Genomic DNA, 27812 nt, shown 5'->3' with positions numbered 1-27812 from the left:
CGTTTTGTATGAGAGCGTGAACGCGCTTTCCTCTCAACCCGCCCCGCCGGTTTCCGTTCTTTAGCCGCTGCCGGAGTTTGGGCCCGTAGAAGGATAAGGAAGCAGCGCCGGGGAGACGCAGGGGAGCCCCTCAGGTAGCGCGCGGGAAGGGCCGCGGAGCTTCCCCCGTGCGGCGAGGGCGCGCTGGGGTGCGGCGGGGGAAGGCGGGACCCGGGAGCCCAGCAAGGCAGGATCTGGCCCTGTGCGGCCGCTCCCTGTGCGGCCTGCCCCACCCGCCAGCCAGTGGCCGCTGAGGGAGCGGGGACCCCGCCGCCCTTCCTGGTGAGGCTGGTGGAATAGGAAGTCCCGTCCCGTCCCCCACACGGCTGCACCCACACACACACACGCTCTTTGAGGTGGGGAGGGGCGTTCATAACCCCTAAGCAAAGGGAGGGAGAGCTGAGCCTTCCTCAGCCGCCGTTCTGTGTGTGAGTGGCGGGGCCCGGACAAGGGCTCTATTTTTTCTGCCCGGCGTGAGATGACTCTGCCACCGCCTTCCTACTTTGGGTGGAGTTCAGGAGCTTCCCCTTTAAGGTGAAGGCCGGTCTCCAGGTGGGCCCAAGGAGTGTCAGGGGTTGCTTTCTGTGGTAATCTTTTTTCATCTTCAAATATACTTTCCCCCCCTCCCCTTGAATTCGGGTGGTGGTTTCAACTCTTTGGTTGAGCTATCCTCCCTGCCCCTTTTCTTAATGTTTTTTTTTTTTTTTTTGGAAGACAAAATAAGTTTTAAAATCATATGGCGGTGCATGAGTGCTAGCTTCTAGATTTCACAAAACTCCTGGAGCTGAAAAGTGGTGCGTCCTCCATACTGAATCCCTGTACAACTTCCTTTTGGTTTTGGTTTGTGCCTAGTGTTTCAGGTAGATTGACCTGTTTTTGGGATTTTGGAAAGTGTCACATTCTCTATAGTCCCTGGAAGTAATAATTTGTTTTCTAGGCCCACAATAATGGAGGAAAAAACATATGGTTTGTGACTGAATGGTGTTATGTTCTATTAAGCCAGTTTTCCATAACCCAGTGTCCACAAGATGTGGTCAGCTACATGCATGACACATCTGGAGATCACCAAGTTGGAGGAGGTTGTACTAAGTAATATACTGCAGTCATACTGTTAACTTCCAAAATTACTACTGATTTAGATTTAATTTCAGCATTTTTTCATATAACTGGGTTTTTTTATAGAGATTTCTTTACATTAATAAGAGAATAATTGTCTTGAAATGAGGTCTGATGTATGTTCTGATGAAGTAGTCAGTTGAACTAAAAAGTGCGTGGAAGTCATTGTACTATCTAATGAAAACAGGTTGTCACTGAAGGCTTTCTGCAAGGTAACTGAAGTAAAAACATGAATAGGTAATGTATAGATGGATAGACCACAGGCTTATGAAGTCTACTTTGGTTTTTACTAGAACTGAATAGAGCTGGGGATGCTGCCAAAACCCTTGTTTCATTTTGGGTCAGTGAGATGAAACAGGCCATTGATATTTTCACTCCTGATTGCGCACCATAGTGCTGTTGCTGGAGAAGGCAATCAGCTATCATTCTCAACAGTGAAACAGGCTGGATGATGGCTAGAGCACAGGTGGCAGAAGTATGTTTGTGATGTCAACTGATCATGAGTAAGAGCACTTAATCATGCCTTCTGCATGGCAGTGAGGGCAGTGAAAAGGGCTTATTTCACTGCCTCCATCACATCCTTGAGTAGCCATCCAGTGAGACTTTTTAAGTTTGAGGCCAGCTAACATTGTTTCTGGTAAACGGAGCCCTAGCCCCTTTAGGATTTTGCTGTGATTGTTTTTCTAGGCACTTTGCTGCCAAGAAGGCCAATTTTATCCTCAATCTTGACACTGTGCTTACTGCAGTTTCAGCTGAGGCAACCAAGGCTACGTCTTGCCAAATGTTATGGTATCACTTTCAATTTTTATGACCTGAGAGTATAGACAGAGTGTTTGTATGTACATGGTCAACCACATGCTCTCTTGATCTTTGCCCTTCATAGCTGATTAAAGCTAACCAAGTAGGTTTGACCAGGTACATCTTGGGTGTGGTGAATGCATCCTTGAGAGAGGGGGTAGTACCTGCTGCCTTGAAAGAAGCACTGTTGCAACCACTCTTCAAGAAGTCCACTCTGGACTCTATGGTAATTGGCAACTACACCCCCCTCAGTCACAAATACTCCTTTTTGAGAAACGGTCTTAAGAGAGTTGTAGTGCGGCAATTGCAGACATACCAATTACCTTGACTCATTTCAATCTGGGTTCAGATCTGATTTGGGGACTGAATTGATCTTGGTCGTCTTAGTGGATCACCTTTACCCAGGAGAGGGATGAGGGGAGTGCTTCCCTATTGCTTTTACTTGATTGCTTATCTTTTAATACCATTGACCATGATATCCTCCTGAACTGACTTTATGAGATGGATGTTGGAAGCACCTGTCCTATCTACAGGGTCGTTCTCAGAGTAGTTTCAGTAGGGTGCTCACTGGCCCTCTGGCATTTTGGCTATGGGGTGCTGCAGGGTACTATTTTCTCCCTAATGCTATTTAATATTTACATGAAGGTCTTGGCAGTAGTCATTGGGGGATTTGAAGCAAGGTGCTATTGCTACACTGATGACACCTATCTCCATTTCTTTGTAATGTCTGAATCAGTGGAGGCTGTGCAAACCTTGGGCCGATGTCTGAATGCAGTGGTGGGCTGGATGAGGCCCAATAAACTGAGTCTGAATTTTGGCAAGGCAGAGGTTCTGTAGGTGGTTGGCTCCAGTGCCAAGGAACTCAGTCAGTTGCCTTCTCTAGAAGGGCTTACATTCCCACTGAAGGAGCAGTTGTGTAGTCTGGGAGTGCTTATTTATCCAGCACTTTGACTGTAGGCATAGGTATCTTCAATGGGTAGGAGTGCCTTTTGCCTACTCCAGTGTGTAAGACAGTTAAAGCCATTCCAGGACATAGATAGCCTGAACACTGTGGTCCATGCATTGATAATCTCAAAATTTGATTACTGCATTGTACTTTATGTGGCGGTGCCCTTAAACCTTTGTGTAAAAGCTGCAGTTAGTGCAGAATGCCACAGCCAGGCTGGTAATGAGAGCAGCTTATTATCACCAGTACATTGCACCTATGCTGAGGGAGCTGCCCAGGCTGTCTGTTGACTGCCAAGCCAGGTTTAAGGTGTTGGTATTACAAAGCCTAAACATTTCAGGACCAGGATACTTAAGGTATTGTCTGAGCCCCAATGGTCTTCACTTTGATGTGCTTATAAGCAAACACCCTCCTGGTTGTACCCATGATTCCAGAGGTCCAGAGCAAATACCCTCCTGGTTGTAACCATGATTCCAGAGATCCAGACCATCATGGCTTAGAATAGGGCCTTTTTTATTATAGTGTCCACTGTCTGGAATTCCTTACTACTACAAACTAGGCAGGTGACAACTCTTTGAAGCCTAGTGAAGAGTGTCTTCGAATAGTCACTAATCAGATCCATACAATCCTTCATAATTACATGTTTTGAAATACTTTCTTACCTGGGTACTTAAACATTCCTAGCGTATATCTTGAGTGGTTAAAAGACCGCATATACATTATTTGAGTAATCATTGCAATAGCACTGATCCTCAGATTGCAGATGGGGGCCTGAAGCTGAAAAAACAAACTTGCCTCAGGCCTCCTACTGAGCTTGTGGCTGAGGTGAGATCTGAATCTGTGACGTCTCAAATTCTCAGCTGCTTGTTTATTTTATATAGACCCAGTGTGGTATAAAGGACACAGTGTTGCACCCTGGGGAGTCCTGGGTTCAGTTTTCGCTGGATGACATATCTTTCAGTCCATAGGTTGTCTATGAGGAAAAAATGAGGGAACCTTATCTTGGAGGAAGGGTGGCATATAGATGTAATAAAATTATAATATCTGATTGTTAATTTAGTCTCTGAAAGTTCTAGGGAGTGATTTTACTGCAAAAAAGAGAAGTTAAACTGCATTTTAAATATATAGCTCTTTGGTCTAGTTGACTGTTTAACATTGTAACATATCCAGCAGGAATTTTGTATCTTACCTAGTGTAACATCTTTATCTTGAGTAATAAGACTGCTTGGTGGTGGGGCTTAGGTCCAAACCATAGAACACTCTAATGCTTTTGTGAGTAAATAACTGGGTAATAGCAGGAGGATGTAATGCTTTCTGTAGCCACACTTACTCTAGAACCAGCAGGCAATTACTGATAAACATTGGCGTATCAAGATAGCCCACTCAGCATCCAGTTAATGTCTGCTTAAAGTCAATAGGCTTTTCTTGATATCCACCTGTCAAATAATATCAAAGGGCTAGAAAGATACTGTTGTGACTGGGGTTGCTATGACAATGTTGTGTGTTTAACACTGCAGTAGGATGAGAGGGCTGTGTAATCATTGATTGGAAAAGGAAGCATTTATACAGTATTCTGCATTTAAATGTTTCAAAGGATAGGAAAGATAGAGAAGCCATTTTAAATAATCTGAAAATTTGCTTTTGTGTTTTGAGATGATCGCACTGACATAATCTGGAATTTCTGTCTGGTGGTTTGAAAATTAATGATTAGGCCTTTGCCCATCTTGTCTATTAATAACAAGTCAGTGTTGGGAGAATCGACTGAGCAAGGGGGACTATTTTGCTTGAAAATAGTCCCTTTTTGCCACTGTCTCACTGCCAAATTTCAGTGACACCACACTTTAGCCTTTTAAAAGCAGGGTATTTTTTTCCTCACTGATATTGCTGTGTCATCAGATTTTGCTGTGCCATCAGGTTCAGCAAAGTGACAGTGTGGGACTTCCAAAAGACCAGGGGGCTGCATGTGGCCCACCGCTGTTTCTTTGGGTTGTATCCGACTATGTTCATCTCCAAGTGGAACAGACACCACTGGTGGAACAGATTCCCCATTGCAAGCCTTCCAGATCTTTTCCAGAGGGTTGGGGGACCCTCCGAAGAAGATTTTAAGCACCTTGGTATCCACAAGGATGAATGCTTTTAATAAATAAGTGCAGTTACTCAGCAAATGTATCTTTTCATAAATATTATAATTGTGTGCTTTACATATGTGTGTGGTGCCATTTTTGAATTGATAAATGTTTTTAAGTATTTGTAATCAAAACAATAGTTGACAAAGACGTGCTCCTTGCACAGCAGCAGCACCAGTGAAAAAACTAGGACAAAGTATCCTCACTCTTTTATTACCACATTTTAATTCCCTGGGATTGAGTACTGCAGCCTTTCTACTTGACCTTTCCTATTTTCCTGAATAATAGCCAATAAGCCGATCTAATTGCTTTGACTTCAACACTTTTGCCCAAAGGTTCTCTTTATCACCCACACACCCCATTTCACATATAATATCCCTTTTATTTTTTATTATTCATGTGATCTTAAGGTTTTTGTTCTCCTGCACTGGATTTTTGGGCATATCTGTTTTTCACCCAACTTGGGCTTTAATCTAGAGTCCCGTGGTATTAACAATGCTTATCTTCATAAATTAGAGTAGCTGAGTAAAATCTTTGTTAGAATGGAAAATAACGTTGGTGCATTCTCTGAACATGTATTCTTCTCAGATGGTCAATCTTAAAGTCCTAGTGCACTCTAGGTCACTCTATCCACATTCTCCACACCATGCATAAATTTGTACACCTCAATCATGTCTCACCTTAACCTTCTTTTTTCCAAGCTAAACAATCCCAGCTGTTGTAAGCTTTCCTCATGGAAGAGATGCTCCAGCCCCTTAATCATTTTAGTTGCCCTTTTCTGCACCTTTTCCAGCTCTTTAATATCTTTTTTTTTTAGGTGTGGTGACCAGAACTGTACACTGTATTCTCTGTGTGGTTGCACCATAGATTTGTATAAAGGCAGTATGATACTGGTAATTTTATTCTCAATTCCTTTTCTTATAATGCCTAACATGGAGTTTGCCTTCTTTACAGCGGTCGCACACTGGGTTGACATTTTCATCAAGCTGTCCACTGCAGCCCCAAGATCTCTTTCTTCTTTAGTCGCTGCCAGCTCAGCTCCCATCAGGTTATACTTGAAGTTGGGTTTTTTTGCCCCAACGTGCATCACTTTACACTTGCTTACATAGTCTATAGTTATCATGGCTGGTAGCCATTGATAGCCTTATTCTCCATTAATTTGTCTAATCTCCTTATACAGCTTTCCAAATCACTGGCCACTGCTACATTTTTGTGGATCACATTCGTTTATTTAATTATGCACTGTGTGAAGAACATTTTCTTTTGTCTGTCCTGAATCTCCCACTGTTCAGTTTCACTGGATGACTCTAGATTCTAGTATTATATGAGAGGGAGAAATACTTAGCCCTGCCCATTTTCTCCACACCATGCATATTTTTATGTAGCTCTGTCATGACACCCCCACCCCATTGCTTGCCTTTTTATAAGCTAAAAAGCTCCAAATATGGTGACCTTTCTTCATAGGGAAGTTGCCCCTGTTCCTTGATTATTTAGTTGCCCTTTTCTACACCTTTTCCTGTTCAACAAAATCCCTTTTGAGCTATAACCAGAAAGCTATGCATTGTTGCAAGTGGATTTGCACCTGAGATTTATATAAAAGCGTTATGGTATTGACAGTTTTATTTTTCAATTATGCCTGAAATAGAATCTGCCTTTTTCACAGCAACTATACACTGGCTCAACATTTTAATTGCAATATCCACCACAACACCAAGATCCTTTCACTGGTTAGACACCATCAACATATCTGTGGAGTTGGAATGTTTTGCCCCACTGTGTATCACTTTACACTTGCTTCCACTGACCACATTTGCCAATTTAATATCCATTCCCCCAGCTTGGTGAGATTCTTTTGGAGATTTTCACAATCAGATTTTTTTTTAACCAGCCAAAATAATTTGGAGGCATTGGATTGAACAGTTCCAATTTGAAATAGTTGTCCTAGTGATACAGCTACAAAGCTGAAGGAAAAGAGAGTTAGAAAATGAAATAGTTCTCTGGGGGGGAAAGTCTGCAGGTGTGAAAGTAACTGTATTTTGCAAATTTCCTCCCTGATTGATCCATGTAGCACTCTACTGCTGGTTGCATTTCAGGCACAGCCAGAAAAGGCACATTACATTCAACATTGAAGGCTGTGATCTGGGACTTCTCCTCTCAGAGCCCACTTGTCCTACCTTCCATAGAAATATTCCTTGTCCAGTTAGTGAGTGAGAGGTCCCTTTTCTCATTTGTCATTTCAGATGTTTTGAGGTAATGTAAAACAATCCCTGCTGGAAACATCTTTATAAGGAAAGTATATTCTGTTGGAATTACCATAGAAATCTTCTCAAAGGTTAACTTTTCTGACCTGCCAAAACATGGGGTAGTTAGTGGTGTTATTAATTCCAAATCTGTATCAGTATTACCAGGCATTTAAAAGTAATATGCAGGACATCCTTGCTTTATATAATTCCTTGCCTCTTCCTATCAGCAAAACATATTATGCAAAATTGTATTTTACACAGAATACACTTTTCCTTGGCAAAGAATTTGGGTTACTATGCTGCAGCGTTCTTTTGAAGTGTAGAGTATACATAGCCTTGGGTATGTCCCTATCAGCGCGTCATTCTGGATAGCACTCACATACAAGTTTAACAGTGATCTTTGAAAACAGTAACCTGTTTTCTACACATTCCCCTTTCTTATGCTGCTTCCACCCACTCCAATTCATTTCTGATTCTTTAATCCATCTATTTCATTCAGCAACTCTACCTCACTTTCATGCAGATTTTTTCATCCTTGAATGTTAAGTCAGGAGTCATCAAATTCATGGATCTGTATATAAACTCTGCTGTGACTAGATTTGTGTATGGGTGAGAAAATGCGTTGCTTCTTAAATGATGAGGATACTGCTCTTTTTCCAGGAAGGCTGAAATGGTTACACATTACTCCAAACCACTTTAAAGTGGTTATCTTTATTAGTGTACCTTTCAGTGTGCCAGGACTGCCCCTATAAATTGGCAGATCTGTACAAGTAGTCAACAACATCTACACAGGTCCAAGACTGTGGGTAGGGAGAGTCTCGCATTCTCCAAACATTATTGTAGTGCCAGTGTTGTCCAACAAATGTGTTGGCTCTAGGAAACTTGGGTTTACTCCCTGCGATGGACTCATTGTTAAATTCCTGGTCTGTAACATCTGATATTTTTATTTTGGTTAATGGCAAGGCAGATATTTAAAGTTTCTAGATGCCTGAACAAGTTGGAAGTTAAGACATGTTTTTCATCTCTACATCATAATTATATTAAGTCCACAAAAACTGCTGATACAGATTTTTCCTCAAGTATTCCAGGAAAGTTTATCTGTAAATTAACCTTACTTCCACTTTAAGGAAAGCTAAGATTTTAATCTATGAGTGTTGAGGTGTGTCAAAGTTCCTTCCTGTAGCCTCTCTAGGACAGGGATAGGGAACCTCAGCCTATGTGCCAGTTTGGCCCACCAGGCTGACCCATTTGGCTTGAGGGGGCCCTCAAGTGATGTCCCACACTCAACCTATGAAGGTTAGTGGGGAGGGAAATCTCTGCTGTTGTCTTTGACAGTGATTGGAGATAATAGCAGCAGGTTTGATCTAATTGTGGCCTGCCGTAGTGTAGTGCTTCTGGGAGCAAGCAGAGAAATGAGTGGAAACAAGTTTCTTGAAGGGGCATGTTTTGCTGCTTTCTCCAGAAGTGCTCCATCATGGCTGCCACCACTGGTGGGATTGGGCATGCTGTGGAAGAGCACAGTTGGATATTGCCCAGGGATTCCCCTGCATGCCACTTCCTCTCCTAATAAATAGGGCAAGCGGTATGCAGAGATAACAGCAGGGATTCTTCTCTCCACTAGCTTTACTGGCCCAACATCCTCACCAGTGGGGAAGGCATGGGGCAGGCAAAGCTTCCTGACTGAGATGCCAGTTAGAGAAGCGCTCCTCCAGCCCACACCTCAGTTGGAACCAGGAGTCAATGTGTTCAAGCTTTCCCTGTCTGGCAAAATATGCACACAGCGAAACCATGTCCCTGGCAAAAGTACCAGCTGGAGGAGCTCCAACTAACCCAGCAAGGCTGCCCCCCCCTCACACAAAAACAATTCCCAACCTCTGTTCTAGGAGTAACATTGTAATAGATGGGGCTTTAAAAAGACCTATGGTACAAAAGCTTATTAGGAAGCATGTTTCCAACATAAAAATGTGATTCTCTGGTATCTGGTTCAGTCTATAAATCTGTGCAGTTTAGTATCTAGATTTGACATTTGCTGGCCATACAGTTCTAGCACTAGAACACAACGTTCTTTTAGAATGGTTTTGTGAATATCTGTAGACATTGAGGCAAATATAACTTAAAACAGCGTTCCCCAATGTGGTTCCCTCCACTCAGCATAACCAATGGTGATATTGATGTGAGTTGTAGCCAAAATATTTAAGGGAAGGCAGTCTTAAAGTCTGAATTGGTTTAATAAGGTAAATTGAACTCAGTGCTTTCATTGGCATTTTTACATTTTATAATTTGGATGTGGCACTGATGGAATAGATATGAACTAAATGGAAACTGAAGTAACAAACCTTAAAATGGTAAGGAAAAATATCTTTCATAAAATACATTGTTAAGCATGTTTTCACAAATCTGCTTGGTGGAGCATGAGGCTCTAAGTTCAGTGTGATTCAGGACCCTTCATCTTCTCTCCTGAGCAGAGTTCTATGTACTGAACTTTGAAGGAAGCAAATCATGATTGGCTAGTAAGCCAACTAAATATCAAAGATCTGAGACACTATCATCCAGTAACATTATTCTACAAATGTTATTATCCTTAAAATAAAAACCACAAAAATTATTTCATTGAAATTACTTGTATTATGGCCATTCAGTATATTATTTTTTAATTGGGCCACACCCATTTGCAGAATTGGTTTTGTTCTTTGCTGTTTTTCTTTTAATGTTTGCATTTTATGTTTTTAATGTAAAAACATAACTTTGGGCTTTTACAAGAAAAATAAATAAATAGTCCTAAATCTTTTCCAACATTTTTCCTTAAAACTTCATTAAGGCAATACTTAACTCGAAAATACTATGTTCATACCTTAGCAAGTTAGTTCAAACATGGCCTTTTCTTTTAGAATCAATATGGATTGATTTAAATAAACATATTTACTTCAGTGATACAAATCTGACCACTTATCCATGTTAACATACAAGTATTATTTACACTGTTCCATTCTTACAGCCAGGCCTTACAGCTGTCACACTGCATATATTTTGTATGCTTTCTTACTGATAGAGGGCAATATTTATAGGGTCAAGGGCACCTTTCCTTGGGAAAGTAGTTGGGGGGGCCACACTTGTGGTGATCAAGGACAAAAGTTGGTGGTTTCTGTCACTTTAATTTTTCCATCGTCCAGTCATTTCCCCATTCATTCTCTTGTGCACGCACTCGTATACATTGATTTACACACAAAAAACACAAGCATCCCAGTCCATCCGTCTTGGGGAGTTAGAGCAATATAGCCTCAAACACCATCACCTCTTCTTCCCCTGCCCAATTTGGTGGCGGCAGGTTTGGGTGCCAGCTATGAGATACACTGAAGGCTTCCAAAGGTTTCATGCAGCCTCCAGAGCCCTGGTGGGCCATCTCTGCATATAAGGTCTTTCTTAGGACTAGCAGCCATAACAGTTTATGAACTGGACAATTTTTTGGTTATCTTTCCAATGTTGTCCTTTCTGCTTCACTCTGCTTGGTTCAGCCTTACCCTCACAAAACAAAGTAGCAAACAAAAACAAAATGTTCACAATGGATGGGACGAAGCTAGGTCTGATAGTTATTGGGCAGATTAGAGCAGTTTATTTTCATTAGACAAGAGTTTGAAGAAATTATCAAATTAATTCTTCATTTACATAAAAAACTTTAATTCATTGTATCTAGTAATTCATTGAATTTAGAAATTAACATTCTTAAATTTGTGGTGTTTCATGTTAACCAAGTTATTTGCTTAGTATTTACACTTTTTTAGAAAACATTTTTTAAAACAGTTTTGTGGCTTACAAGAGCCACATTAGATGAAGGAGTTGTAGAACTGACAGCAGTATTTTAATAGCTATATTTATGAATTACATATGCAAAATACTTTAATGTGTTCTTGTTGGGAGTGTTAGTATATTGCTTGATCTGCACTTGTGCATGGAAAAATGATGCTGGTACAAAATTTGGTTGTCATCTTATATGTGTGTATGTGGAACATATTGAGCTGCATTGTGCCAAGTCAGACTATTGGTCTAACTTGGTTAGGATTGTCTAAACCTGGAGTAGGTAATCTACTAGATGTTTTGGACTACTCCTAGGGCAATGGTCAGAGATTAGTCAGTGCCTGCAAAAGATTCCAGTTCAAGGGAGTGGTGGTTGGTGTCTTGAATAACTGCAAGTCTCTCCTTCATAGCCTCTAATTACACTTCCCTTGCTGTGACATTCCTCAGTGTCTGTAAATCATTGACAAGGTTTTGCACTATCACCATGGCTTGAATGGGTTGTGGCATGTGCCAGGCAATTTTTTTAATTTTTTTAACCGTAAACTTGTATGGTGGTAGTCTTGCTGTTGGAGCCGGTATTAGGCCAAGCTATAACCTTGTAGTTAGTCTTCAACCCACCAGTTGAAGACCAATGGAATAATGAACTGGATGGATAAATAGACTGACCTGATTTTTTTAAAAAAATCATCATAGAGTTAGAGGGTTCAGGCTGGGGATTGCCAGCCTTCAACTCGAGCATTTTATTATTATATTGTGTGTGTCAAATCCTCTCCTACCTCCAGTTGTCTCCTCTCTACTGACTCAACATTCTGTAGCTCCTGTGAAGTTCTTTGGTCTTGCCAGTGTGCTTTGGGATTTTTTTAAAGCAATCCTGTTAACCTAAACACTTCTATAGTTCTTCACTTCCTTATTTTTGGGTAACCTTGTTTATGTAAAGAGGAGAACTTCCACTTTCCCTTAAAGCTCCTTTTCCATCTTCATACTGTTAACTTCTGTCTGTACACTGTTCGTATTCATAGTTTGTAGTTTCCATTTACAAAGCTAGTTTAAATGTATTCTGTCATTTCCCCCCTCTTAGTATCACCAGATGTTTAGTGTGGGGTATAATTCTCCTGTCTCTAATGCTTGTAAATTAATATTGTGTGGAAATATATTTTTGTCAAACATTAAAATGAATCTGCTTTATAGGAGGCATAACATAACTTTATAATTTAGGTACATTTACTGCACTTAAATAAAATGGCTTATGGTGGGGATTGTATTTGTGTTTTCATCTCCATTTCCTGGATCTTGTGTTCCTCCCCCCCCCCCCCCCACATACACCTAATGTATATGATCTATATCTAGGAAGCTTTTATTCAGACCAAACTGAAAGCCTGCAAGCAAGCTAAAGGGGGAGAAGCAATAAATGTACTTCCTTCCTTAAGTATAAACATCAAGCAAATGACTCATAGTCACAACAGCCTTTTGTTTGCTGTAGTGTTTTGTTCTTCTGCATCAGGGTGGTGAGAAGATAGATCTGGATCTACTAGAAGATCTCTGGGGAACTTGGAATAGCTAGGCAAGGATTCTTGACTCCTAATAGTTCAGCATTAGCAACAAAATGACACCCATGCCCTAAATTATATTGGTGAAATGATGGGAGTTAGAGATAACCAAGGTGGGATTTCTGTGTGGAAGGACTTTGATTTTAGTTCTTAATACTAAACAAAAAACAAAAAAGCTGAAAGATTAAAATTCTTTAATTTGTAAGTGTATGTCTTTTTGCACCAGGCTTCAGTTGGTGAATCTCAGGGCTGTAGTAAAAAATAAAGAAGAACATGGAAGCCTGAAGTCTGCCCTCTCCTGCTGTACACAAATTTTCTAAAGTCTACTTTTGCATGTAATTGCTTTGAGATATTCAACTGGGAGTAAAGCATGATTTATTGGAATTCAGTAGCCACAGTGCACTTCATGGTCTTTCTTCTGCTGCTCTGCAATTTGGCTCATGGTTCAGGAGAGATTGCTCCTTGTCTTATAGCCAGAAATCTTCCTTGGCTCTTCTGCTATGACAGCTACTGAGGTGTTCATAGCACCTACTCCACAAAGAACTCTGTCTCTTAGGTAGGTGGAAGTGGCAAGCTAGAACATATACCAGAATATGGGGTGTGTTTGTATATTTAGTCAATTTCTATGGCATCTTTAATATACATATTCTTAGGACTGCTCAGAACAATCAAGTGGAACTTTATATAGGTTATTCTTAGTGGATTCAGATGGCCTGCTTCTTGGCTCTTGTTAACATAGCTCAATGTAATATTTAAAGAAATGCAGATATATGAATTCTCACTCAAAACCAGTTAAGTCTACAGTGTTTGTGTTGAGTAAGTATTTTTTATAGAAATGCTGTTAAAAGATTTGCTTAGTTGTCAAATATGGAGTGAATTAGTCAGATTGGGTAAGAGGGAAAAGATGTGATTTATGTGGGGCTGGCCTTAGGGCTGGTTTGGGAGCTGCAATTAGTTCAGAATGCAGCAATGAAGTTATTGAGTTGTTTATCTTACTGCACACACATTACATCTGTGCTAAATGATCTACACTGGCTCCCAGTCTGCTACAAGCTAGGTTTAAAATGTTGGTATTAATGTATAAAGACCTGTACAACTCAGGGCCAAGATACCTCAAGTATCCCCCTGTAACAACCTCACAGGCCATTACAATCTTCAGTTGAACCCCTGTTATCTGTGCCACAGCCTACAGATTTCTGTTTGGTGATGACCTAGAGACAGGCCTTCTCTGCAGTGGTGCCCACTCTGTGGAATGATCTCTCCTTTAAAGTATGTCAGGCCTCAACACTGGCATGCGTTACACAGTTATTGAAAATCTATTTCTTTGTTTTGTTATTCCCCCAGCCTAGAGATGTAAAGGCCCAGAAAAAAAATGGGGAAATTCAGTTGGGGGGGGGTCTGTTTTTTCTGAAAAATTGAATAACTTTGGATTATGAAATATTTTAATTTCTTATTGAAATTATTGATTTAAAGTATATTTTACTGATAGGCATTTATGCTCAGTTTCCCAACATGTGTGTAAAGTTACCATTGTGCATTCTTGACAGTAAACGTGCATTCTTGACAGTTTGGGCTTGTGTTTCTGATGCGGTAGCAGTCATTTAATGTAGTTCTAATCTATTCAGACAATCATTACAACTTTAACAGAGTTTACTCTTAAAAGTTTTAAAATGTGATAATTTTATTATCTCGACATCAAAATCCATCAAACAATATTTCTTTTACAAGTAAACAAAGCTTGCAATACAATCTGGCTCTCTTTTCTATCTATCCCCCACCTTAGCGTAGGTAACAGTGAATTCATCTTCTGCAGAGCTGTTGCACTCTAAAATCCTAGTCAACATACATAGGAAGTATCCTTGCCTCCCATTTTGTCAAAATTAAAGCTGTTTATGCTGAAATTGAAACTGCTCAACACAAGAGTAGGAAATATAATTTACAGCACTAATTGCAGTGGAGTCCCAGTCCCTATTAAAGCAGCTTCTCAGTACATACACAGCCAAATAACCACTCAACTAGTTCTGCATGTCTAATGGGGTTTTGAACTTGAGGAGCCACCCTATGCTGAACAAAACTCTCAAAACTCATGGTATTCCTAAACACCATTTGTGTTGTGGCATGAGAGGCTGACCTTTCTTCTCTCTAGTCGTGTATGAACATGGATAGATTGACCCTGGTTATTGCTCCTATCAGATCATGTCCTAACCCCGCTGAAATCTTAACTGTTCTGGCTGTGTTGATGCAAATGCAAATTATCTTTCCTTTTCCGTGTAAATGTATTTTTCAAGGCTCAGATATTGAAATTGTGAACAATTATGAGATAATCAAACTATGGCAAATTTTTAACATAAGATTTTCCTAATTTTATAAAGTATTAAAACAGATTTGTTTAATTTACACAAGTGAGGAAAACAGTGACTTAGTTAAGGCTACAGAAACCATTTTAAAACAACTCTGATACATGATGCGCATATGGGCAGAATGTAAAGCTGCATTGGGTAGCTGTCATTAATGTCAGAGCTCTATACTTTGGTATTCAACTTGAAAAGAAGGAATGATTTATAAACTCTAAGTCACTGTATTCATTGTAATTGAAAATCTGACATAAGTCACCAAAATAACACACTGAAAGCAAGTTTTGTTCTGTCCTAAGTCTTTAATTTAGAAAGCTAACGTAGCATTTGGCAACTAGCAACAGCTTACCTCATGCACTTAATTTAACTGCAGGAAGCAGCTTTTAACTCTCACAAACCATCTCTTTTCGGGTTCATCATATCACCCAGTGGATAATAGAGACTGTATTCTGCAAAGCCAGCAGAATGTGAATATATATTATTTTAGACTGTTAATGTTAGTTTATTTGGCCCTGGTTTGCAAAATGCTACGAATCTTCTTGAAGCCTACCCTGTTTTTAAAGTCCTTAACAGATGCATTCAAAAGAAAAAAAAGAGAGAGCATTAATAGAATGAAATTAAGGGAAGAAGTTGAGCACATTCATACTTCCCTTGTATTGCCTGCATATAGGTGTATTTCTATTACATGCACCATGAATTCTCAGGAACCCCTTCATATAGCACGGCAAGCAAAATTGCGATATTTATTTTTGAAAGTGCCACTGTCAAATATGTAATCATATTTCATAATCTTATGTTCCAACTTGTATTTCTTTCTGCACATTCCTCTTAGGCCTAGAGATGTGAAAGTCTTAAGAAATCTGGGGGAAACGTTTGACTTCCAGTTTTTCCCACAGAATAATAGGAAATGTTGAGTAACATTGGAAAAAGGGCTATGAAATATTTCCTCTTTTGGAATGAGTGAGATGATTTTTAAGACAAGCTTTTAGTCACTCAGAGACTGGGTTCGGACGTCACAATAGTCAACGGTTGCTTAAATAGTCATCCATTGCTTAATAGTCAACCGTTGACTATTGTGTTGTCTGGTGAGCCTTTTCCACACCATGGTTGGTTATTTCCCAGAAATAACCAATGCAAATAATCAATGGTATACAGGGTTGACTATTTGCACAACTGCTGATTATTGTGTCATGTGGTGGGCTCCGTTGACTATTTCACACGCCTACAAAGCCGTGAGGCAAAAGTGGCAGAACCCCCTGCTGCTCTTGCTTAGTGGGGCTCCATAGACGTGTCAATGCAAGGGTATCGGTCCCTGGTGGCGAGCTGTAGCTGCAATCTGCCCCATTGCACAGCCGTGCTTCCCGGATGTGCAGCTGCCATCCCTTGGCGGGCCTCCACAATCTGCAGCTCCCCACATGTTTCCTGGGATGTGTACGTACCATCCCTGGGTGTGGCACCACAATCAGCGGCTCTCCACTTGCTTCCTGGGACGTACACATTCTGTCCCTGGGTGGGGCAGGACACTGCGATCAGTGAAAGCATTTCACCCATGGCTTGACTTTTAAACATCCACCCTGAATTCTCCTGCAGCTTGATGTTTAGAACTCAAGCCGCAGGAGAAATCCTTCCACTCACCCTGATTTCCCCCACAAGCTTGATGTTTAATAGTCAAGCAGTGGAAGTCCTCCCCCTCCCCCAATTTCCACAAATGGGCTTTAGACCAAGAAGCGCATGGGGAGCCGCTGATCATGGCCGCGCCACCCAGGGAAAGCATGTCCCTGGGAACACAGGAGCCGCCAATTGCAGTAGCAGAAGCGGCATTGGCTTTTTAAAACACTCTTGCCATGAAGCTCTAGCGCTGCACTTAGTTAACCATGTGAGCCTCACAGCCATTGCAGCATGTCATAATTGTGGTTACGCTTAGGAAAAACACCTGTCACACCCTAAGACACGCTAAGCCATTATGGTTATCTCAAAACGCTTAAGCATCATGGCTTAGCGTGTTGTCTGAACAGGGCCATAGTGTTTGGCTTCATATGTCAGAGAATAACCTCCAGTCGGGTAAATCAGAGGTTGCATATTCAAAATGGCAGTGGCATGCAACCCCAGCAAATCATGGGTTAATTAACCCACATTTTGCTGCCATTGCATCTGACCTGGGTCATAGAAGGATAGTACATTGGGATTGGATGGTAAGGTGTTCCTCTTTCCTCCATAAAAATCTTCACTTTTTAGGTGAAAAAAACTTAAATGTGCCCCCAGGACATTTTTAGGTGCAGTTCAGGCCTCCAAACTAGTTAAGTTTGACTCCTCTAACTTTAACAGTACTACAAGAGTTAACATTTAATAGCCTCAAGATAATTATTTCTCTTGCATCCTATTTTCATTGAATGTCTTTAGTAAAGAATTTGTGGTACATTTTAATAATTGATTTGTTTCTCTTCAGCAGCTATGGCAGCCATTCGGAAAAAGCTGGTTATAGTGGGTGATGGTGCCTGTGGCAAGACCTGTCTGCTCATTGTATTTAGTAAAGACCAATTCCCTGAAGTTTATGTTCCCACGGTATTTGAAAACTATGTAGCAGATATTGAAGTTGATGGAAAGCAGGTGAGTATCCATTTCTGCCACTACTACATTGCTTATTTTTGTTCTATGGACTGTGTAGATTAGCAGATATGAAACTAAAATAAGAGATGAATAGCTTGGGTTGGATCTAGGGATGTTGGAGGAATCTGTCCAGGGGTAGAGCTCACTGGCCCTTCATCAGATCAGCCCACCCGGACTTTGGCTTGCAAAGTTTTCTGGTTTTTAAAAATTTACTTAAATAGAAATGTGTGCAAATTGCTTGATTTATGCAAATTTTGGTCATAATTTGGGAAATGGCAGTTGCAATTTGCGCAAATTACTCAATTTACGGTTAAAATTGCATACATTGTGCAGACTGCAGCCAAAATGTCAATAAATCACACAAATGTCACTGCTCATTTTGCACACATTTTGGTTTCATTTTTTTAAAAAACAAACAAACAGAAAAAGTTCCCATATTTCAGGGAAAGACCAGTGGTTAGGCCAGCAAATGCGAGCCAAGTCAGGTGCTCAGTGGGAGTCCATTGAGCCCAAACAGTGTGGATTCCACAGTGACAAACATCCCTAGTTGGATTCAGAAAGTTCCTCTGCAAACGGAAAGGCTCCTTCTGTTTGCAGAAGGGACTAAGATCCATCAGAAGCTCCTATTGAAGAAAGTGGTAGGGAGAGGGAATTTTCACTGATTTCTCCTTGCCACTGCTGCCCTTTGTGTCACCTCCCATACTGTTCTGGAGGGTCCCCCAACCCTACAGAGCAGCTTTTCAGGGGGCTGCAGGAGAAGGAAGAATTAGCAGAAACCATCTCTCTACTCTTTCTCCAGATGGCGTGTCCTGTAAATGGAATTTCATTTTTGAAACTTGGTGTCCTTTTGGGTAGTTAACTGTAGAACGTCATACATACAGGAGGAGAACCTCATAAGCGCACATATAGGCTGCGTTCAGACAACACGATAGTCAACAGTGGGGTAATAATCAGTTTGACAGATGTTTATCTAGGAGGTGTTCCCCACACAACATGATAATCATCTGTGATGTGGATTAGGATCAGCGTTGAATTAACTGTTAGTCCACACTGAGTTGACTCACTCATCGCCTGCCCTCTCTTCCCTCTCAGTCTTCCCGCTAGTATCCCATCAGCCATTGCTGCCAAACATATATCTTGCCAGATAGACTAGAGCAGCAGCCACCGCTTTGAATGCATTTTCCTTGCGACTCTGCAGCTGACAAAATAACCAAGGGTGGCTGAGGAAATAACCAACAGTACCCTTCACACAACTGGCCTTTATCCACACCAAGGTTGATTATTTATTTATTTATTTAAAACATTTATATCCCTCCCTATATCATTAAGATCTCAGAGCAGTGTACAGATAAAAACATAAGTATAAAACAATAAATGTGCACAGTTAAAAACAAAGTAGACCATGATCCAAGTTAATCATAATCATATTGTGTGGGGAGTACCCTTTTGATAATCAACTGTGGATTTAATTTTTAACCTACCATTGACTATTATGTTGTCTGAACGTAGCCATAGAGTTAGCATCCCTTGAAACCAGTAGGACTGACATGAGAAAATGTATTTACATTTAGGAAATAATCCTCTGAAGTTTAAGTATGCAATCGGTGTGATGTTTCCAAGATGTATTCTTTATTGCTATGTTAAGGAGGTATGAATTATTCTACCCATTTCTAACAGATATAGCTGGAGCTTTGGTACACTCTTTTGGAACAGTGCTGCCAAATATAGTTTTGCATGAATACTGCTTTTGAGCAGAATTCTGCCCTTGGTTATATAACAGCAGCTTTTACAGACATTTTAAAAAGTAAATAAAAACAAAACTAGAATCTCTTTTATTCTTGAACAGTTAGAGGAGCTAGGGCTGCCTTTGCCAGCCCAGGTCCCATAAAATGTTTTGGACTACAGTTCTCATCACCCCTAGCAACTATGGGATGATGAGAGTTCTATGTCAAAACATCTGGAGGGACCTGGGTTGGGGAAGGCTGGGCTAGACATTGCTGTTCAGCATGGGATTTTTGGGGAATAACTCCCTTCCAAGCAGTATCCTGTTTCTGTTATTGATCTTCTACGTAGATAGAGAGATGCTAAAGATATACTAGAAACCAAGTTAAAATGTTAAAGTAAGGGAGCATTGCTTCACCAAAGCAGGAGAAATGCTTTAAAAGTACCCCTTGTATGTGTGCAGTTCTGTGATCTTATTTTTTTTTAAAAAAAATGAAATATCTCTTAAAAATGCAGATGACTAGTTTTTTCCCTACCGCACAGAAGTATCTGCAATAGTTGCACTCAAATTATCAGTTTTCCCTTTTGTACAATATTGTGCTCTTTTCTCTCCCTTCCCCACACAAATCTTGCCAAGTCTTTTCTTTCCCCCTGATTATACCCTGTATTTAAAATTTTTGTTAGTGGCAGTTTAATAAGAATGAGATCCCCCACAGCATTTTTTTAGTCTTTATGCTATTTCTCACTTGTTTGTACTTGAGTATGGATAGCTCAGTACAAAATATGCATGCCTCATGTCAGTTTGGAATGGCTTTTGTGTGAGTTAATTGCTGCCTTTCCCTGCAACATAACCCTTTCCGTTCATTGTGCTTTAGTATTTAACCTAAAGGGTTGTGCATGAACAACTGAAGCAGGGTGCATGTGTATTGTGGGGATCAAAATGTAAAATGAGGAGTGGCCCTTAGTTTAGTCTTGGTTATACTTCCTTGAAAAGTCCAGAGCTCTGAATTTTCAATTATATGCATCTGAATTGTTAAACAGATATTGGCCTTAAATACAACAGAGGTTCCTAAAGAACAGTTAAAACTAAATTTTTGGACAAGAAATTAAAACACTGGAAAACAATTGGCAAAGCCTGTGGTTCCTTTGTTACGATCATGTTTATAGTAATAGACAATGATATGGGGCAGAAAAATTTCCACTGCTTAATTTTTCTGTGGAAAATTTTCCATTTCAAAAGTGTATTAGTAACAGTGGATGGATCCAATTGCAAATACAATATTAGGCAAGCATGGCAGTTTCAGTTATAATGTTTTTCAGGTGATTATTCCTTGCAAATGTGGGAGAGAATATATATATGTTATTGAAATACATATATTCTCAATGTGACACCTGAAACATCAGGTGCCCCTACAGACTCAATGGAAGAGAGTTGAACTATCATAATAGATGAATGGTTGTCAGTATAACATGTGCAGTTCTTTAAGTTGCTAAAATGGTATTAGTTTATTGACAGTTTTCAGTTTCTTTGCTTATGTTCTTACATTACACAATGTAAGGGAGGTTTATGCTAATGTCTTGATACTTTTAAAAGCAGTATAATTAAAAAAAACACCTCTACATAATATAGCACTTAAATCACTTTAAGTGTGCTTTATTCTTCCCTTCAAATATTTGACATACTTGCAACATAGTGGGACAGTCTTAGCATAAGCAGCTTCAGGGACACATCATATAACAACCAAATTCAGTCATATTTAAAACTTCTATTCAATATTTAGCTAACAATTAAGCTCTAAAGCAACAAATTGAGCACTCAAACGGATTCCTTCTAAGAACAGAAAGCTTGAACAAAAAAATGGACCTTACATTTCTTTGAAACAGCTAATAAAGAAGAACTCTGAACTTCCTCTGAAGTCTGTTAAGGCCTCAGTACCAATACCTTCCTCCTCCCACAGCTGTTCTCACCACTGTTGAAGCTATATAGAATGGGGTGCTTTTTTCTTTTAATGAGTTGGGAGCTCATATGGAAAGAGGCGTGCTCTGAAATCTGGCCAAGATTCTTCAAAATACTTTGACAAAGTTTGTCTTCCATTCTTGGCTAAATGCCCTTGTTGTTCCTGTAGGTGGAGCTGGCCTTATGGGATACAGCAGGACAAGAAGACTATGACCGACTTAGGCCTCTTTCATACCCAGACACCGATGTTATACTTATGTGTTTTTCAATTGATAGTCCTGATAGTTTAGGTAAGTACATGAGACTGAAATTCATGCCATGTTCTCTAAATCATTGCATTGCCAGCGTAATGACTATACTATATACGTATAAACATAAAACTTTACAGAACTTGATTTTCAATACAATATTAGTTCCCTTTCAGGGACACAGGGAGGAATCTTAAGTTCCTAAAAGAATTATAGCTGTGAGCAAGATTTGTATTTAAAAAATCCTTCTTCTTTTTTTAAAAAAAGAAGTGGTGCTCACCCTCTACGCTAGGATGGCTGTTTACCAAGGAAAGCTGTGACTTCAAGAGGCCATTTCTGTTTTATCAACTAACCACACTTTTGAGAATATGTAAAACTGTCAAAAATACATTTTTTGTTGAAGGCAAGTACTTTTTTCAATGAAAAGGTATGCCTTTTGATGCTCTAAATTTTACTTCTGCTGCTGATAAATAGCAACTGTTTTGTTATATTTCAACTTTGATTATACATTTTGAATATAAATGGAAATGCCCAGACACTGATTCTTTGCTTAATAACGAAGTATTTAATTTGATTTGATTTGTTCTTGTTGAAGTACTGCTAGGTGTCTCTTAAATCAGACATTAATAGTAGGCTGAGAGTTGTATTCCATCTTATTAATAAACAGACTTGTAACAAAGTCTGTGCCTGCTTACCCTACCCTGTGCCTGTTGGCATTCCCTTCCCCTCCTTATTGTTTTACTATGATTTTATTAGATTGTAAGCCTATGCGGCAGGGCCTTGCTATTTACTGTTTTACTCTGTACAGCACAATGTACATTGATGGTGCTATATAAATAAATAATAATAATAAAGAAAGGGCAGCATCCGGTGGGGAGGCTGTTGTGGATTTGGTTTTAGTCAAATTATAGAATGTTAGAGGAGAAAAATATACACCATTCAAGTAAGCTTCTGTAGAGATGCTAAAATGAAACCTGGAATAAATTCGTGCAGAGGTCACACTGGAGGAATAATCCTAATTCTGCTTATGTGGCACAGGGCTCAGTGTTCCTCCTTTGTAAACCGCCCAGGGAGCTTTGGCTGTTGGGCAGAATAAAAATGCAATAAATAATAATAACAACAACAGCTGGGTTAGTGATTCTAAGAATGCTGTGAAAATCCCATGGACCTGTTGTTTGGGATGCTTTAAAAATAATGTTGGTGCCTAAGGATTTGAAATACTTTTCCAGCCCTGTCTTTGGGTTGCTTTCATGGCTGCTGGGTTAAATAGATCTTGGGGAGCTCAGCTGGTATGACAGTTGCTGTGTAGTGGTGAGAGGAAAGGGATTACTTGGTTGTGTCAATCCACTACAGCAATGCTTGCAGAAATCCCATTTTCATCCTTGTTCAAGTATCAAATCCAGTACTCTGATTCTGGTTCCACATCTCATTATAATTTCTTTAGACTAGGCGTTGTTTGCGCTTGTTGAGCTAGCTGTTTTTCTAGCACTTGCGCATCCACTAGTAGAACAATGCTACTGTTTGTGCGGTTTCCACTAGCCTAACACAGAATATAATCCGCTGATCCTGTAACTTGAATGAAGAAATCTGTTGTATGTTTGTCGGCTTAATTGTTTTTGAAGATTGGTCTCTGACACGGTTTTGTTTTGTTTCAGAAAACATTCCAGAGAAGTGGACCCCAGAGGTAAAACACTTCTGCCCCAATGTACCCATCATCTTGGTAGGAAATAAAAAGGATTTGAGGAATGATGAACACACAAGACGGGAGCTGGCCAAAATGAAGCAGGCAGGTGTTCTTTTTTGCCTTCTCTGTTCATGTTCTGTATGTTACTGAGGGATGAGGCTGGGATTAGAAATCTTCATTTATTAATGAAGGAGCAGATCTGGAAAATACTTATGGGGAAATGTGTAAAAAAAAACCTGAAAGATCTGTTTTTAAGAGCTTAAGTTCTTGTTAGCTATACATATGCCATCAAGAATATGTAAAGAGTTATTCTTACTAGCTACCTTGTTGTTCAATTCTTATCCCTTTCAGAATCCCAAGCCTACAGCCTTCAGGAAGGAACACATGCTTTCATTTCCACTGGGCAAATAGTGTAGTATAGGGTGGAGATTCAGTAAACCTGGTTTTAACAGTCTCAGATTTTAAGATAGGTGGGCTACAAATATGATAAATATGACAGGGTAAATAGCGTGCTTCGATATGCATGGCATAATAAAGGGGTATGTCATATATTGCTAGAACAATGTGAGTGCTAAAAAAGCAGGATCAGTACGTAGAGCAAGGATGGGGAACCTCTGACTGGTAAGGTTTCCCATCTGGCCCACCAGCTTCTTTCCCAGATCTCTCCCCGTCTTGCTTACTTCTGAGGCTTGGCCTGCTTACCTATGAGTAGACATGCGAAGTCTTGCCCTGTTACCAATGAATAGACATAATACCTTGCCCTGATTGCTATGAGTAGGCTTAAAATCACTAATCTTACTTTGGACTTGCCCACTTTGCCTTTTTCTGTGCCCTCTGATACAGTTTGGCCCTCAGGACCTTTTCCAGATTGGAATTAAACCATTGGGGTGAAAACCTTTCCCACCCCTGACATAGAGCTTCCCATGTTAGGACTGTGGCTTTCTGAGGCTTGTTTTGTGGGAGACTACATGCCGAACAGTGTCACCTAAACAGGGTATTAGCATAATATGTTAAAGTATCAGAACTGAAATGGCCGTGGTGAGCATTAAGCATTGCCTTCACTTCTATTCATAATTCTGGGCTCTTCTGGATGGGTCTATTCTTATTTGAAAAGATAGATAGATAGATATTGGTCTTAGTATGATCTAGAATAGGTATTTGCCAACTGACTTCTTGGCACTGAAACATCTGAAGGCTTCAGAATGAGTAAAGATGCTTACTCACCATGACAAAGTTCTATGTGGGGAAAATGCACAGTTATACAGAGCTCAGCGTCTGTCTGCCTGGCTCTTGGTAATGCCCTACAATATGGAAAAATCAGATTCATCATTGCACACAGTTGTCTTAAAATGTGACTTTATTCTTGATATCAAACAGTTTTCAGGACATCCAAAAATTGTGTTTAAGCACTTTATCTTGAATATAAACTTTTGGAAAGATACAGGAGATGTAAAGCAACAAATCACTAGTTTTCATAACAGCCACACAATAGCCTGAGCAGTATTTCAAACAAGTACATGCGACAGTAACTAGTTCCACTTGTTCTAGTATACATACTGAGGAATAATGCACCAAATGAAGAACATTATCATGATGATTTTTTCCAAGGTGGACACAGGAAGAGAATTTAGATTTTAAGGTTTCAACTCTTGATAGTAGTTTTACCTACACTGCTCTGCTGTCAAACCTACTGATACTGAAAAGTCCACAGAATATTTTTCTTAGGGAAAACAGCCTAAAGAAACAGGCTTCCCAAAATATACTTAGGAAACTAACTAAAGCAAGGGCAGAATTGGAAGCACTCAAAATCAAGAAAATCACCACTACCCTATTCTTAAATCACACATTTTATAAATTTGGCAACAAAGGCTCAAATTATTATTATTATTATTATTATTATCATCATCATCATCATCATCCTGCCTTTTGCCCAATACTGGGCCTCAAGGCGGTATTACAAAGTTTAAAGCATACATTTTAAAACATAGGAAAAGAAATGTTAAAAAAAAAGGTTAAAATACACAACAAAATTATAAGTTAGTAGGGGGAGAAAACAAGACAAACAAACAAGGGGACAGGCCCTCACCTTGGTGTTGTCCCCTTCAGTGGCAACCCCGCTGGTGGCGGACCCGCTCCCAAAGGAGCCTGCCTCTTAAGCTCCCAGTCTCAAAAAAGTTGTTGCAGCTGGGGGTGAGATGGGTCTTTGCTGGGAGCCTGAGTCTGCTAGGAGGCAGTTGGAAGGTTCCACAGACTAGGCAGGACAACAGCAGCCGCTGATTGGTCCCTTGCTCTGCAGGCCTTCCTCTCCTGGCTGGATCAGATGGAAAGTTTTCCAGGTAGCAGGAGCCTGCCTCTTAAGCTCCCAGTCCCAAAAAGATGTTACAGCTGGGGGTGAGATGGTTCTGTGCTGGGAGCCTGAGTCTGTTGGCTAATAGCTAAAATTGGCTAATAGTCTGCAAAAAAGGGCAATTAAGAATCAGATCCTTTCTCTGAAAAGTGCTATTCACTGCATCAGTACCCCTATACTTCAGACAAACAGCCCGTGAGCCACATTACCATTTGACTTGTTAAGAGTAGCCATAGATCAACAACAAATGAATACCACCAAGAGATACTTATTAGTAACTCAAGATGAAACTAAACCTTCCAGTGCCTTCATCAGCAAGTTCTATAAAAACTAATAATAATTGAAGACTTGCCAGTCCACAATTTTGCTGGGCGTGAGAGTAGCATCTTAGAAGTGAGGCCCATCCCAGAAATGGGACATGAGTCCAGAAGCTGTCGCATCTAAACTGGAGCAAAATTAAAAATTAAAATGCTTTAGACCCCTATCACTGTTGAACCAGCATATGAAGCTGTTAACAGCAACACTGGTGAACAGAATAAACAGGATTATTGGCATATATTAAACCAGATCAAGCTGTATTCATGTCACCTAGACAGCTCTCTGACTTGGTGCAAAGGTGGTGGACTGCACACTAAATCAGAAGTACTGTGAAAAAATAATTACTTTTGCAAAGTCATACAATAGTTTGTATAGTATTGTATCTAAGAACTATTTTACTATTTTTTAAAAAAAACCAAAATAGTAATAAAAAACATACTGGTACTGTACCACTTTGAAGTATTCAACTCAATTTTAGAAGGCCTCCTTTTGCTAGCAAATGCTGCTAAGAGCTTTTTCCATTTAAAAATAGTAGAATTCGCAGCATGTATCTGAATTGGAAGAATGAACAAATCAATACGTTTATTGCTCAATCCACAGATCATTGCAATACATACAAACTTGACATTTTGCTATACTATACAGGAAGAATGAACAAAGAAATTACCTGTTTGATTTCCTTTTCACCCATATTAACTAGCTGTTCTTGTGTTTGTGCAGGAACCAGTCAAACCTGAAGAGGGCAGGGATATGGCAAACCGCATTGGTGCTTTTGGATACATGGAGTGCAGTGCAAAGACCAAAGACGGTGTGAGGGAAGTGTTTGAAATGGCCACTAGAGCTGCTTTACAAGCCCGCCGTGGCAAGAAAAAATCTGGGTGCCGTCTCTTGTAAAGCACGGCCAGGGGAAGATGGCTGAAGCAGTGCCCTGCACTCGATGAATTTTTGAAGTGCTGTTTATTAATCTTAGTGTATGATTACCAGCCTTTTTCATTTATCTATAATTTACTTAAGAGATTTAAAATCAAGTCTTGCTACCAGTATTTAGAAGCCAACCATGATTTTTTTATAATGGTCTGCATCAACTACATCTGTGCACACAAGGGTTAACTTCAACATTCCTTTAACAAAACTTTCTCTGCACTTGCAGGGTATGCCAGGCGCTAATTGAAGACAATTCTCTAACTTCTTGCTTTTTTAGAAATGGGGAAAAAGCTGGTAACACTGAGAATTGGGCTGTAACTACTCCATAACTAACATGTTCTAGCCTCTTCAGGTACAACAGACATAGCTGCGGATGAGATTCTGAGTAATTTTAGTGTTTTCACATTGAGGGAAGTTCGGGGAGAGGTTTTTTTTCTGATCACCTACTCGAAGGCTCTGAAATATAAAATGATAGTGATTACCTTGAATTGACCAGAGTCTCACCCAGCAATGAAAAGTGACAGTTCCGTGGTTTCATGTTAGTTACCTTATAGTTACTGTGTAATTAGTGCCACTTAAATGTATGTTACCAAAAATAAATCTATATACCCCAGCCTAGATGTAGTATTTTTTGTATAATTGGATTTCCTAATACTGTTTTGCTTGTAACTTCTGCGTTAGGTGTTCTGGGTTTTTTTAAGAGTGTACTTGCAAATAAAGTCAAATGGAGAGTGATGCCCTTCCCCCCATTTGTAACTGTCCAACCCATTTGTATGACTTAAACATCCCCAGAAAGCTCATCTTTAATACCTCCTTCAGGAGCAAGGGAAAGGCAGCTGTTTTACAGTCAAGGTAACTGAATGTTTCAGAAGCTTTAAGTTAATCCCTGCTGGATCCAGTTCCAGTCTGAAAACACAAGTTCTTGCTTATCATCTGCTGGCCAAATTCCCATCCTGTGACCGTCTTGCTGTTCTGCAGCAAACTAAACTCTTCTGTATTTCTTGTTTCCAACAACTAATAGAATAAAGGCAGTTTTCTAAGCTC

The 27812-nt window shown here is 40.0% G+C and overlaps 1 protein-coding gene across 2 annotated transcripts; it reads left to right on the top strand.

Annotated features, from left to right (window-relative positions):
- Positions 1 to 27812, top strand: RHOA (ras homolog family member A). 2 transcript variants are annotated; one of them, XM_063121066.1, is made up of 5 exons: positions 1 to 134; positions 17408 to 17568; positions 21417 to 21537; positions 23151 to 23281; positions 26565 to 27812. In XM_063121066.1, the coding sequence occupies exons 2-5, from the start codon at positions 17413 to 17415 to the stop codon at positions 26736 to 26738; spliced, it is 582 nt and encodes a 193-aa protein (XP_062977136.1). In that variant the 5' UTR covers positions 1 to 134; positions 17408 to 17412; the 3' UTR covers positions 26739 to 27812. The 2 variants fall into 2 exon arrangements, with proteins under 2 accessions (XP_062977136.1, XP_062977135.1); XM_063121065.1 differs by having other exon boundaries at positions 2 to 134; positions 17411 to 17568.

The sequence above is a fragment of the Elgaria multicarinata genome, chromosome 3, assembly GCF_023053635.1.
Source record: "Elgaria multicarinata webbii isolate HBS135686 ecotype San Diego chromosome 3, rElgMul1.1.pri, whole genome shotgun sequence".
NCBI lineage: Eukaryota > Metazoa > Chordata > Lepidosauria > Squamata > Anguidae > Elgaria > Elgaria multicarinata.
Note: the sequence above shows the minus strand (reverse complement) of the source record. Positions and strands in the feature narration are given on the sequence as shown.